This window comes from Notolepis coatsorum (assembly GCF_963971535.1).
Source record: "Notolepis coatsorum genome assembly, chromosome: 7".
Classification (NCBI taxonomy): Eukaryota; Metazoa; Chordata; class Actinopteri; order Aulopiformes; family Paralepididae; genus Notolepis; species Notolepis coatsorum.
This window is the reverse complement of record NC_140171.1, coordinates 2,409,850-2,425,249: the sequence shown is the minus strand read 5'-3', so window position 1 is coordinate 2,425,249 and position 15,400 is coordinate 2,409,850. Positions and strand designations below refer to the sequence as shown.

Sequence of the window (15,400 nt, the reverse complement as noted above, 5' to 3'; positions counted from 1 at the left end):
GACTATTTTACTGAGAGTAAACATTGATGTGGAAGTTCACAGGCTGTTACAAATCTCTTATTGAGATGTTATGAATGTTTTCTTTTTATGTATGTATTTTAAATAAGTGTTACTTCCCGTTGATACTTACGTGGCCTTCCTGCAGTTCTTCACAGCTGGCAGAAGCCCCTGATGCTTCTTCTGCTCAACCCAGAAACATATTGCAACTAGGTTGATCTCAGCCAACACCTCCTCTGACATCAGCAACATGGAGGACAGCACTGCACAGTCAATGGGTGACAGATCTGCGCCAGACTTCAGGAATGTTTGGATTTCATTGTGAACTCTTTGTGCCTTCATCTCATACATGCAGAGGAACAGGTTCATCTGCCTCTCGGGCGAGATGTCCCCTACGTGTGGCTCTCTGATGTATCTTCTCATCTCCTCAGCCGTCTTGGAGCCGTTCTCGGTCTGTGGCAGAAAGCCTTGTAGGAGGGTCTGATTGGACTCCAGAGAGATCCCGAGAAAGAAGCAGAGCAACATGTCCAGCTGTCCGTTCTTCCTCCTCAAGGCTTCATCCACAACCCTCTTCATCAGTTCATGGCAGGTCAGATCTGCAGACACATTCCCCAGGACAGACTTCAGAGCACCGATGTTCTTGGTCATACAGCAGTAGAACACGTGAACAGCAGCAAGGAACTCTTGAAAGCTCAGGTGCACAAAGCTGAAGACCTTCTCCTCATAGAGGCCGCACTCCTGCTTCAGGATCTCTGAGCACAGTCCACAAAACACTGACGCGTCGTCAACATCAATTCCACATCGTCTCAGGTCCTCTTTGTAGAAGATGATGTTCCCTTCCTCCAGCTGTTCGAATGCAAACTGGGCCAGTTTGCGGAATATGGCAAAGGTCCTGGATTCCTTTAGATCCATCTCCTCTGTCCTGTTCTCCTCGTATCTCTTTACTCCCTGTTGTGTTTGAATCAGCAGATAATGACTGTACAACTCAGTGATCGTTGTGATGATTTCTCTCTTCTGGTCACCCTGCCCTTTCTGGAACACCTCAGCAATGATCCGACAGAACATCGGTATGTGGCTCATGAAGGAGAAGCTCATCATTCCTTTGATGCGAGAGAGGATTTCTTTGGCCCGATCTTCATCATTGAATCTCTTTCTGAAGTACTCTTCTGTCTGTTGGTGAGTGAAGCCATGGATTTCTGTCATCTGGTCGATGTCTTTGGGACGAATCCGATTGGCTGCTGCAGGTCGGGAGGTTATCCAGAGCAGAGCATTGGGAAACATGTTCCGCTTGATGAGGTTCGTCAGCAGCACGTCCACGGTCGATGTTTCAGCTAGATCGTGAACAGACTTGTTCCCAACAAAATCCAGTGGCAATCTACATTCATCCAAACCATCGAGGATGAATAGCACATGCTTGTCAACAAGTCTCTGTGGGTCTTCTAGCTCCCTCAGCTCAGGGGCGAAGTGACAGAGAAGTTCAAACAGAGAGCACACGGTCTCGTTCAGCATGTTCAGCTCCCGAAAAGTTAACTCAAAGATGAAATCAATATGCTGGTTGAATTTCCCCTCTGCCCACTGATGGGAGAACCACTGGACGACGACCGTCTTCCCGATTCCGGCGATGCCCTTCGTCATTACCCTTTTGACCCACCGACCGTTGAGAAGTTGTTGGTTGAAGAGGTCAAGGCAGTAGAGTCTGTTGTTTGACGATGGGGTTGTCCCTTTGATATCGAACTTGTGCAGATTCTCGTGTATAACCAAAGCCCTTTTGTTGATGTCTGGTATAATGTCGAGTTGCGTGTAGACCCTTTCCAAGAAGGACGAACCGGTTGCTGTGTCCTCATAGATACACGCGTACTTGTTCTTCAGACGGACTTTAGTTTTCTCTTGAGCTCTCTCCATGTCGTCAGGCGCTGGAGGAAAAGATGCAACACAGTTTTCAGCACACAGTTTCTAACCAAGTCATTTAGTTTACTTGTACTTTTAAAACCACTTCATTCTCATGGTTTTCATCTGTTCCCCTCGACCCCTTCTGCTGTTCTCACCTCTCTTCTCTGTAGTGGAGCCGCTCAGATTCAGCCTGTCAGAATGGAAAGGACCACAAAACATAGAGTGATGAGTACAGAAGTACACACTAGAGCAGGGGTCGGCAACCCTAGGCACGTGGCAGCATTTTCATATCTATTTATTTTTACAAACTTCGCTTTTCATATTTTGCACTGGACTGTTGTCGCATTTATCTTGTTGAAATCCTCCCACAGGTTATTTTTTGTAAGTCGACTTTTTTGCACACCCCTGTGACAGCTAGCATGTCAAATTACCTATTGAACAGCCATTGGCTGTTGCACAGCTTTTTTTATTTTATTTAGTTTGATTGAAGGTAGACTACGGCCTCCTGCTCGCATTTCCCATGATAATCAATTCTGTATAGTTGTAGATGTCATGATGGCAACCACGCTAGCTGAGAAAGCTAAAGTAAAGAAGGTCAGCTGTCTACGGATGACGGAACGTTGCAATGGCTTTGCTGACTGTCTTCGGGTCAACGTACCTCTGTGAGCAGATCTTCTCGCACATGAAGTACATGCTCTGATTATGAGAGAAAATGTGTCTTTAAAATGCTGTTACGATGCATGTAGCCTATATGGATGGAATATTGTTGTTATGGCACACTAGTTAACAAGAACATTTCAAACTGGCACTTCATGTCAGAAAGATTGCCGACCCCTGCACTAGAGGATGACATTTTTTTCACTCACTTTTAATCACGTGATTGGGCAGGACCGGGAGTAAAAGTCAACGGGAGCAGGAACCATGATGCAGTTATATTTTATTTCAAATCAAATCGATATTTGAACATTTCTCCCCAGCATTGAGTTAAACATTGCATTGATCACCCTTGTAGTTTTCATTCAGTCACCCAACACTGCATCACAAGCTAAGCGAACTATACCGGAAGTCTAGTACTGCATCCGGCATGCAACGTGCTGCATGTGTGTGACCTCAAGCCTGTTAGGTTGAGCAGAGCAAGAGAAATGGAGGCGCGTATTGCAAACACTTCCATGGCTGGCCAAGAGCGGTTAAAGTCAGAATTGTCACGTAAAGGTAAAAACAAGGACCCGTTTGTCAAACTTAAAGAGATTTCCGGGAAATCGGCACTTTGTGAAAAGTTTGCGAGAGTCGAGTGTGACGGTGTCGACACGGAATATGCTGCTTGTGATACGTACGAGGTCTTAGTGAAATACGCGAGTGAGTCAGGTACGAGTGGCCTCAAAAGGCACAAAAGCCGACAATCAACCAAAGATGACTGCGTTTGCCAAACGACTTCTGGAAGGACAGGTCAGATGGGCTGGTGCCAGTTGCTAAGAAATTAATGGCAATCCCAGCTAAAAGCACTCCATCTGAACGGTGCTTTAGTGTTTAGTGAGACTCATTGAAGAGAGGCGCACCGCCCTTAACCCAGAAAATGTTGATGCTTTGTTATTTCTGCATAGCAACATATAGACTTCCTGGACTTTACATTGTTCTTGTGTGACTTTGAGTTTAACACACACACTCAAATGTTACATTGTTCTTGTGCGACTTTGAGTTCAACACACACAAATGTTACATTGTTCTTGTGTGACTTTGAGTTCAACACACACACTCAAATGTTACATTGTTCTTGTGTGACTTTGAGTTCAACACACACACACAAATGTTACATTGTTCTTGTGTGACTTTGAGTTCAACACACACTCAAATGTTACATTGTTCTTGTGCGACTTTGAGTTCAACACACACACACTCAAATGTTACATTGTTCTTGTGTGACTTTGAGTTCAACACACACACACACACACACTCACTCACTCACTCAAATGTTACATTGTTCTTGTGCGACTTTGAGTTCTCCAACACACACACACTCAAATGTTACATTGTTCTTGTGTGACTTTGAGTTCTCCAATACACACACACACACAAATGTTACATTGTTCTTGTGCGACTTTGAGTTCTCCAACACACACACACACTCACTCACTCAAATGTTACATTGTTCTTGTGTGACTTTGAGTTCTCCAACACACACACACACTCACTCACTCAAATGTTACATTGTTCTTGTGTGACTTTGAGTTCTCCAACACACACACACACTCAAATGTTACATTGTTGTTGTGTGACTTTGAGTTCTCCAACACACACACAAACTCAAATGTTACATTGATCTTACTTTGTGAATGTGACTTTGCACTAAATATCTGGAGAGTGTTCATGTTCAAATGTGCTGCTGATGAGAGTGAAAGTATTATTATTCAATAAATACAGTGCAATGTTAGATGTAAATGTTACTTATGTGAAAGTATGGGTACCATCTTTTTTTTTTATCCGCTTTTTCTCCCCATTTTTTCTATTTTTCTCCCATCCCAATTTCGTATTAACCAATTCTTCCCTCCCCTGTCTTGACTATGCCTCCCACTGGTCGGTTGTAGTGAGGACAGAAGCCTTGCATCATGTGTCCCCTCCGGTACACGAGGAGGCAGCCTGTTGCATCTTTTCACCGCAGCAGCTCGAACTCTCAGTAGCGAGGAGTAACGCGTGGGAGGCTCACGCTGCCCCCGCTACTTCCTGCTTCCGTTGCACCGGCGTCACCAAACCGACCTGTAGGAGTCGCTGTCCACAACGTCCAATCCCCACCCACCGGCTTTTCCACCTTCTAACACTTGCCAATTGTGGTAGTATGAACGACCGGCCAGCCGGTAGCAACGCCGAGAGCTGGGCTCGAACCCAGCGTCTCCTGCGTTAGTGGCGAGCGCCTTGCCCACTGCGCCAATCAGCCGCCCCTTATGGGTACCATCTCAAAATTGTACTCAAGTAAAAGTCAGAGTATCTGGCTAAAAACACACTTGAGTAAAAGTTTAAAAGTTTCTACTTTAGGTGCGGCTGGGTGGCGTTCGTCACTAACGCAGGAGATACTGGTATCGAGCCCAGCTCTCGGTGTTGCTTCCGGCTTGGCCGGCCGTCATACTAACACAATTGGCAGTGTTAGAGGGTGGGAAAGCCGGTGGGTGGGTCCTGGTCGTTGTAAACAGCGACTCCTACAGTTCGGTCGGGGCGCCTCCTCAGCGAGGAAAGGATCTAAGGGAGGTAGTGTGAACGGTTGATTGGCTACACATGTGTCGGAGGAAGCATGTGATAGCCTCCACTCTCCCAGACCGACTGTAGGGGGTAGAGTGCGCAACAACCAGGAAGGGGATTGGGAATTGGCATAACGACTAACATTAGGATGGGAGAAAAACTGAGAAAAAGGAGGGGGGAAAAGATTTTAAAAATCTACTTTAGTAGTAAAAAAAAAAAGTAAAAACTTTTTTCTGACTGTCTATTCTTCTGATAGCAGGTGTTTAATCAAATATCCCCGCTTTCTAGTCTTGCACAAGGACCAATAAGCATGGGTATGGGCGGGTTCATTTTCCATTGATGCGGATTTGATTGGCTGTTTTTAAATAAAGTGTGGCCGCAGGATTAATAACGTTAACGTTAGTTCGGCCAGAGAAACAAATATACTAATTAAAATGGTTGGACCTGCGAGATTTGTACTTTGTAGGTGTGCATTTTAAATGTAAGGAGTAAAAAGTAAAGTTTTTTTCTCTGAAATGTAATTGAGTAAAAGTACAAGTATACAAACCTAATAATACTTGAGTAAAATAGGGGAGAACGGGCATGGTTGTCACTTTTTACTCTAGTGTGAATTGCTCATCATCAAAACATCTTTCAATAGTCATTCCTACATTAAATTGAAGCTTAAGATGTTGGCTTGAAGTATGTATCCCTCTCATTTTCCAACATATTGTAACAAAGAGGAAATTACCTATTAAAGACACTGACACATTGTGACAACCAACCCCATCACAGGGATGGTTGTCACACACTATGGGGTTGGTTGTCACTATGTGTTTTAATGGGGAAAATCTTAAAAAGAAGGCGAGAAGGAAGAACTAAATTTGATAGTTGAATTGCATTGACAAGTTGACAAATACACAACTTAATGCATCTTAACATGAACATAAACAGGAAAGATATCTTTAGGCCATCATATATAACAAAATAAGAACAAAATAAATAGGCCTAACAATAATAGCCAACACAACTAGGCTACACTCATTCACTATCTGAGTTACAGTGATGGCAAATGTAGGGTCTGGGCACTCCAACTAAGCAGAGCTTGTCCAACACTTCTCCCATAACTCCCCTGAACGGCTGTTGGAGAACGTTTCCATACAAACCAAACAAAAACAATCATCTTCATCTGATGAAGACTCCTCCTGTCTCTTTCTTTTCTGTTTCTTCTTCTTGCTGGCTGCCTTTTCCAGCTGGGGTGGAGTACACTGGGTGTACTAGGCTTGGCAGGTGGTCTCGGCTGGGATGTACTAGGCTTGGCAGGTGGTCTCGGCTGGGATGTACTAGGCTTGGCAGGTGGTCTAGGCTGGGATGTAATAGGCTTAGCAGGTGGTCTAGGCTGGGATGTACTAGGCTTGGCAGGTGGTCTCGGCTGGGATGTACTAGGCTTGGCAGGTGGTCTCGGCTGGGATGTACTAGGCTTGGCAGGTGGTCTAGGCTGGGATGTAATAGGCTTAGCAGGTGGTCTAGGCTGGGATGTACTAGGCTTGGCAGGTGGTCTCGGCTGGGATGTACTAGGCTTGGCAGGTGGTCTAGGCTGGGATGTACTAGGCTTGGTAGGTGGGCTGGGGTGCATTGGGCTCTGCTCGGCCTGTCCTCAGCTCATCCATCACCTCCAAGTTGGTGAAGAAACGGTCCACGTTGTGCTCATTAAAAGCACTGGCATGTGCTTGTCACATGTGACAACCAACCCCAAAGTAAATGTGACAACGAACCCCAACTAGAATGTCTTGCTAGTATCAAGGCTAACAACCATCTAAAAATGTGTTAGTTAGCCAACAACAATCTAAACTATAGCTTTCCCTTCACACATTTTAAGGGTAACAATTGTTTCATTATAAACCAATTGTGTAAATGCCTAGAAGAAAATATTGAGGAGCTGAATATTTACAATTCCACATGAAAAACACAAAAAGTCCTCACCTAAAGTTCAGCTGTCTTACTCCAAAGAAGACTATAGGTGAGCTCTGATCCCAATTCTGGACATTTCCATACCAAAATATGGGAGAAAGCACCTTTTGGTAGCGAAATATAATGAATGTGACAATCTACCCGTGTGACAACCATCCCCGTTCTCCCCTACAAATCACAAAAAACAGTACTTAAGTATTGTAACGAAGTACAATTACTCAAGTACTTTACACCCCTGTTATATATATATACGATTTGATATATTATACCTGCATAATCCTTTCTATATGCCAATTTATACACCTGCATATAACCCATATAACTCTGTGTGATAGCACGTACAATAATGCTGTATACCGTATTTATACACCGTATATTTATTTACATTTGTCTGTATATAGTATACCTGTATACTGCAACTAACGATTATTTTGTTATTGAATAATCTGTTTTATGTTATCAATTCGTCAATGAATCTAAATGATAGAAAAATCAACAACAATTGATTCTATTTGCAATTGAATATTTCAAAATGTTTTACTCGTATCCTCAGGTCACATGGGTAGTTGACACCACCTACTGAATACCCATAGTGGGAGATGAGCCATGCAGTTTATTTATGTCTATAAATGCTGTGTAGTGTGGAGGCCTACATGAGTAGGGCGAGTAACCTACATGCCATTACTGCTTTTTATCTATTGACTCATTATAGCTACTTTATTTATCAGGTTAATAACCTTCCTGTTTACCAGGTTAGAAACCTACCCGTTTACCAGGTTATAAACCTACCTGATCTCAAAACTACCGGTTTACCAGGTTTATAACCTACCTGTTTACCAGGTTAATAACCTACCTGTTTACCAGGTTAATAACCTACCTGTTTACCAGGTTAATAACCTACCTGTTTACCAGGTTAAAAACCTACCTACCTGTTTACCAGGTTAAAAACCTACCTGTTTACCAGGTTAATAACCTACCTGCCTTTTAGCTTTTAAAGTTGGCTTTTTTAGCCTGGATAGTCTGATCTCACACCTACTCTGTTTCATTTACTTGTAAATGTACCTGTTTAATTGTATTTGTCATATTTGTATTGCTTTGTTTTTTACCATGTTTACTGTGTTTTATTTATAGTGCCATACATCACTTTGGTGCAACTACAGTTTAAAATGTGCTTTAGGAATAAAAAGGTACTTACTATGGAACTCTAGGATATCAACAGATTATCTTGAGATGAAAGAGCGTTCTCACCCTTCTGCTGACTCATCCGTGTTTTCTTTAGTAGGAGGACCTTCCATGTTATCATCCCTCTCTTCTGTCCTCCTCTCCTCCAGCTTGTCCTCAGCTTCTTCTTCCATCAGGCGTTCAGTGTCTGCCATCTTTCTGTACAAATACATTAAAAAATAAAAGGTTTATTCATAGCTTATATCATATTATTATTATTATTGTATATTACTATTACTGTAGTTGTGCTGTATGATGACCATACATTTTAATCTAATCTAATATTTTATATAATATTTAGAGACATCTGGATCATTCAATATCAACTCATTCTCACCACATTTTCAACACACAACACATTCTCAACACACAACTAGTGCTGTCAGGCGATTAAAAAAATCTATTGAATTAATTACAGGATTTGTAATTAATTAATCTAATTAATCACATTTTAATCGCATTACCATTTTATGCCTGATATTCTATATTCTATAATTGTAACTGAGGGGTACAATTCCCTGACTGTATTGATAAGTATGGTATCATTAAACCACTACCATCTTTATGTACATCCTACTGGCCATACAGTACACAGGTATCTTAATGATGAACACTTCCCCACAATGAATCGGTTCTACACAAAGTTGTATTTAAGTATTTATTGCAGCAAAAGGTACATAATATACTTTCTTTACTTCACTTTGAATGCGCTTATAAGGCAAAGGAATGTGCGTAGGCAAATCAATAACGAATGTCCATTCTCTGGTTACGCAGGAGGTAATTATACAACCTGAATCTTAGGGAATTATATCTATGGTACACTAGTAATATAGCGAGAGATACTGGAAGGGTCCCCCCGGTTGTAAGCCAGCAAGGGTAGAGGATCTGTCGGTAGTAGAGTCTGGGTCAACAATGATAAGGAGACTCCGAGTACGGGAGACGGTGCAATAAGATCTTGATCCACAGACGAATACAGCTGTTCTCCGTAGCATGTAGCTCCACATGGAAGAAAGCTAGCCGGCCTCAGGCTTCTGAGGGACGGGCTCGACGTGGCTCCTCACAGGGTAAATCCCACACACTTGTGGGTGTCGGTGATTCTCCGCTCCATTAATTACAGGACCAAAAGCAAATATAATCCAGCCGAAAAGGGCTATGCAGTCGTCGGGTAGATAATCCAGTGTACATGTCCACACGATCCTCGTCTAGGGCCCCTCGGGTGAAAGCGCCAGGCTAAGCAGCCCAGCCTGGATAAGCACTCTAGCTGATACGAGGAAAACGTTGGTGATGCTGGTCACTGTAGAACTTTAGCCGCACGATACACTATACACGAATAGACTATTACTGACTTAATAGAATATGTCGCACTCGACGGTACAGCGTTAAACTCTGACACTTCAGTTATTAATTCGCACGCGGTCTCAATGCTCTATTTGGGGCCAAAACAGGCCATACTTCACCGCACGTCGTATCGTGGGTGAGGCTTCAACTTATTGGGTAACATACTTCTGTATTCACCTGCGCCGTATTTATACGCTTAGATGAATAAACTAGTACCAGCTTTATTCCTGTCTCATATCCTTGCGCAATACCATTCATGTCCAGGCATGTCCCCGGCGGTGACTTTGAACCTGACTCTGGAGGCATGGCCTTGGCGCCTGTGGACCGCTGTCCAATAGGAGAATGAAATATTATGGTCTGTACTAGGTTAAAGGGATATTCCGTGTATATGTACAAGGAATATACAAGGGATATCAAACGATATACAAATATTATGCAATATATATCAATCAATAAATATATATATTCGGTTTAATCTGATCCTTTGTAACAATAATCATATTTCAAATTGCATGTGTCCGGATGGCAGAATTCAGTACTGTATCTACAAAACCTTCTGTTTAATCATCTTCCATCAATTAATTTGCTTAGATTTTTCAGGTCTGGTCAATTTGAGCATGGTGTTATTCACAGTCAAAGATAAAAAAATATTTATTGATATTGTCATTTGGTTCATTACAATTTACTCAAGCCTAGTAACGGACACAGTATTTCTGACACTGGGAATACATTCACTGAGATCCATAGATGTCCCTATAGAATCAGATACCAATAACATGCAAATGGACCATATTAAAAAAAGTCTGTAAATGTGTATTCTACGTGCTTATGGAATGAATGAGATAAAAAAAAGATTATAAATTAATTTTATTTTTATTTATTTTTTGTAATACATTTTGAGTTAATTTTCACAACGCGATAATTTGCTGTGTAATTAATTAATCTGATTAACGCGATAAGCTGACAGCCCTACACACAACACATTCTCAACACGCAACACATTCTCAACACACAACACATTCTCAACACACAACACATTCTCAACACAACTCATTCTCAACACAACTCACTCAACACACAACACATTCTCAACACAACTCATTCTCAACACAACACATTCTCAACACACAACACATTCTCAACACAACTCATTCTCAACACACAACACATTCTCAACACAACTCATTCTCAACACAACACATTCTCAACACACAACACATTCTCAACACACAACACATTCTCAACACACAACACATTCTCAACACACAACTCATTCTCAACACAACACATTCTCAACACACAACACATTCTCAACACACAACACATTCTCAACACACAACACATTCTCAACACACAACACATTCTCAACAAACAACACATTCTCAACACACAACACATTCTCAACTCATTCTCAACACAACACATTCTCAACAAACAACACATTCTCAACACACAACACATTCTCAACACACAACACATTCTCAACACACAACACATTCTCAACACAACACATTCTCAACTCATTCTCAACACATTCTCAACACACAACACATTCTCAACACACAACACATTCTCAACACATACTCATCACATTCTCAACACACAACACATTCTCAACACACAACACATTCTCAACCAGTGTTGTAGTCGAGTCACTAAATAATAAGCTTTATTTGTATAGCACCTTTCATACAGAAACTGCAGCTAAAAGTGCTTCACAACAGCAAAAAGAAAGGCAAATCTCAAGCCTGAGTCGAGTCTCGAGTCCCCAGTATTCGGGTCCGAGTCCACGTCACCAAAGAAGAGCCAGAGTCGAGTCTGAGTAGAGTCCGCATTACCCTAGTCCGAGTCCAAGTCACCAAGGTTGAGTCCACTCCACTCTGGCAGTCAAAGAGCTGACGTACAAATAAAAAAGATCTCCATTAAACATAAATGACAAAGTGCAGGATTCAGGGCATCTCTTTAGGCATCTGAAGTACTGAACATGAGGGTATCGACGTGAATCCGCATGTAGGTGGAACTAGGGCTGTCTTAAATACTTCGAAGCTTCGTTCGATGGGCATAGGATTCGAATGGGAAAATAAAATTTGAATATATAAAAAAAAAATTAAATAACATTTTCTTTTTTATTATTATTATTTTTGTACCTGCAAAATAAACTCTCTTTGTTAACTACAACAAGCAATGCCTTTTGTTATTTAAGATGAGGTTGGACTCGGCACTGACAGATTTGTGTTCATTGTGCTGCTTTTATAAAGCCTCCGATGACGGCTTACAATATTTCATGAAAGCAAAGTGTTTCGTTTGTCTAAGATTTAAAAAGGTTTAAACTTTACAGCACTGACAATAGTATTCTAGTATATAAAAACATGTCTTAGTAAAAAATGAAGTCGAATTCTGCCATTGTCTCTATTAACTACATATAAATATTTATATAATTGTTTGATACTTGTCACGTATCCCAGAGCTCCACCATAAAAAAACCTCAGAGTAATTTTTTATTCCTCCCTCTCATTTAATGCTCATATAAAAAAATTCACCAAAATTGCCTCCTTCCATCTTCGTAATATCGCAAAGATTCGCCCCATTTTAACTCTGGCTGATGCTGAAACCCTAATTCATGCTTTTGTCTCATCTCGTCTAGACTACTGTAATACACTTTTTTCAGGCCTACCTAATTCAAGCATCAAAAATCTTCAACTCGTGCAAAATGCGGCTGCACGGATACCAACTAAAACTAGAAAATTTGATCACATCACACCAGTTTTGTCCGCCCTACACTGGCTTCCTATTCAAGCCCGATCTGACTTTAAAGTGCTACTCCTCACCTACAACATTTTAAATGGGCTTGCACCGCTCTATCTATATCCGATCTCATCTCTCGATACTCGCCCGCTCGTGCTCTGCGCTCACAAAATGCGGGGCTTCTATCGATTCCTAGGGTTAAAAAGAAATCCGCCGGCCACAGAGCCCTTGTCTACCATGCTCCCTACCTGTGGAACAAATTACCTGCCGTCGAAGCTTTTAAATCCCTGCTTAAGACCCATCTTTTCCCTCTACTTCAACCTACCCTGATCTCACCTGGTCGGGGACTGACCCTTAGATTAATCTGTCTAGTTTAGTTAGGATGTCTATTTGCTCCCATGTCTGCTTTTCTGCAGACATGGGAGAACCTTTTTAACCTCTGTCTCTGTCTCAACCGGTCCCATGGAACAGCTTCATACTGCCTTCTGTCTGGCCTGCAGTGCTGAACCTTCTGAGCGGCTTCTCCTGCCCCCCGGGGCATACGGCCCTGAGCTATTGTCTTGTATCTCATCCTGTATCCATACGCTTGCAGTAGTTCTATCTATTACACAATTTCACAATTTTCTTATATACTATGATTCCACTGTCACCATGTATGCTTAATTGCTTATGCTCACTACATGTATTTATTGCTCCATCTCCGCCCACTACAAACATGGGAACTCTCAAACCCCTGTCCCAACCCCCCCCCTCTCTCTGAGTCGTTGTCTCGTAGTCAGGCACGTGCACACATAGAGCCCAAGGGGTGCTTGAGCACCTGCCCTTTTGAGCCTCATAAAAAGTTGCCTTTTTGAAGAATTTATTAAATTTTATTTTATTTATTTTTTTATCGTTACGCATATAGACTGCCCTTCCAACTGAAACATTTCAGGATAGAATCAAAATATTAGGTAAAGAGAGAGAGATGCCCCATATTCCATTGCAGTTTGCACAGCCTCCTCAGCGTGCCTCTCCGCGGACCTATATATTTTATGCATAGAATGATAGAAACCGCTGTGGCGCATACAGTTGAATGCTGGTATTACACTCATTGAGGGACACAAAGAAGTCAAGTCCGATGGGATTTGGGAATCTCAAATACAAATCGGGATTGGAATAAAAAATGCATTTATATTAAACAATACAGAATATACAGCACTTCTTGGGGTCTGTAGGGTAAGCACTTATTCCCTCCCCCCTGAACATTTATGGAGATGTATGGGCCTTTTAAGTCAGTGATAAAAGTGTCTTTCAAGGATAAGTGAGCTCCTGCACTGATTATTATAGTTCAATATTCAATATTTGATCACCAAAACCCCCCAAAAAACATAAAAAGGGGGCGCTCCCGCCACAAAAGGGCCCTGAAAAATCGGGCTTGCGCGCATAACGCGCTCGGTTAAAACACACACAGGTGCCCTTTTCAGCCTTTGAGCACCTGCCCCTCTAAAGTCCTGTGCACGTCCCTGCTCGTAGTGCTGACCAAGGTGGTGGATGTCTCTGGGTCTTGGCCAAGATTGCAGTGACTGTTCTACGTGCACCACCGAGGCCATGGATCAGCTTCTTACCGTCTTCTGTCCGTGGTCTGTCAACGTGGTTCAGACGTTCATCACTGGGTTAAGTACTTCTATTCTATTCACATAATATGCCTACTACATATATCTATTCTATTCACATATATGCCTACCACTTGTATCTATAGCTATGTCCGCCCATCACAATCATGCGAACTGTCTGTCCCATCTCCCTGTCTCCCTGTGAGTGGCCGTCTCAGAGTGATGACCGGAGTGTTGGACGTCCTGTGATGAAGACCAGGAGGATGCGACCCTATCTGCCTCAAATAGATCCGCTATCAGCTCTATCTTTAATCTTTCAAAATGTTCAGTTGCTATCGCTATCAGCTCTATCTTTAATCTTTCAAAATGTTCAGTTGGTATCACATGCACTTATCTGTGTTTCACTACATATGAGTGCATGCCTTCGAACTGTCTGCCTGTTTTATAGCAACACTACTATCACTGACATCTAAGAAGGGAGATCACCCCTTGAATGGCCCTTCTAAGGTTTCTCTCCTCCACACTGCCTGTGGTGCATTTTTTTCCTACTGCTAGGTTCTAGTGAGTTTTTCCTTACCTTCGCGTGGGGTATATGTCTGAGAGTGTTGCATTTATTTATTTTGCATTTATTTGAAATGTTTGGACTTCATGGTGTTCTTGTTTTGTTCTTGACTTATTGAGATGTTTTCTTCTTGACTTGTTTAAAGAAGACATGTCCGGCCCATGGGGACATTAACGTGTGTTGTCGGGCCTTACAAATAAATTTGATTTGATTTGATTTGCTTTGTAGATGAAGGTTGCAACATAATTATGTAATGTAATGTCGTTGGCTGTGTAACGGAGAGCAGCCGCCCAGGCAGCGCAGCTCCTGACTCATTATTCATTTAATTAATTAATTAATCCAATCCAATCCAATCCACTTTATTTATAGCACATTTAAAAACAACAACAACAACGTTGAGCAAAGTGCTGTACAAGTCCACAACATAAAAAAAAAATATTAAAGTAAAAAAAATAACATTATATATATTTTTATTTTTATTTTATTTTCTTAATCTCGAAGCTTCGAATTAAAATCGAATCTCGGCCGCAAAGCTACGAATGCCGAAAAAAATTCGAAGGTCAGCCCTAGGTGGAACACACGTGTCTGCCCTTGCACACAATTAAATAATGTTATGGTATTAATATAGCCATCAATATCTTATGCCAAATGATTAGGACCCATTACAAAAGAAATATAATAATAATAATAACTATTTATCAATTAACAAGTCCGAGTCCTTGCCGGCACCTTCTGAGTCCGAATGCAGTCAATGCTCAAGTCCAAGTCTGAGTCATCAGTGCTCAAGTCGAGTCACGAGTCCTGAAAATCTGTGCAGGACTCGAGTACTACAACACTGTTCCCAACACACAACACATTCACTACACATTCTCAACAC

The 15,400-nt window shown here is 41.8% G+C and overlaps 1 protein-coding gene across 1 annotated transcript in view; it reads right to left on the bottom strand.

The window, feature by feature from the left end:
- LOC311232584 (uncharacterized protein) overlaps positions 1–15,400 on the bottom strand; it is a gene marked incomplete at its 3' end in the record, with an annotated part of 110,899 nt that overhangs the window by 54,946 nt on the left and 40,553 nt on the right. The window contains exons 4-6 of the mRNA XM_084319445.1: positions 8,314–8,445; positions 2,043–2,077; positions 131–1,910 (exon numbers count right to left, since the gene is read on the bottom strand). Of these exons, the coding sequence (XP_084175571.1) occupies positions 131–1,910; positions 2,043–2,077; positions 8,314–8,445 (1,947 nt within the window). The remainder of the gene's footprint in view (positions 1–130; positions 1,911–2,042; positions 2,078–8,313; positions 8,446–15,400) is intronic.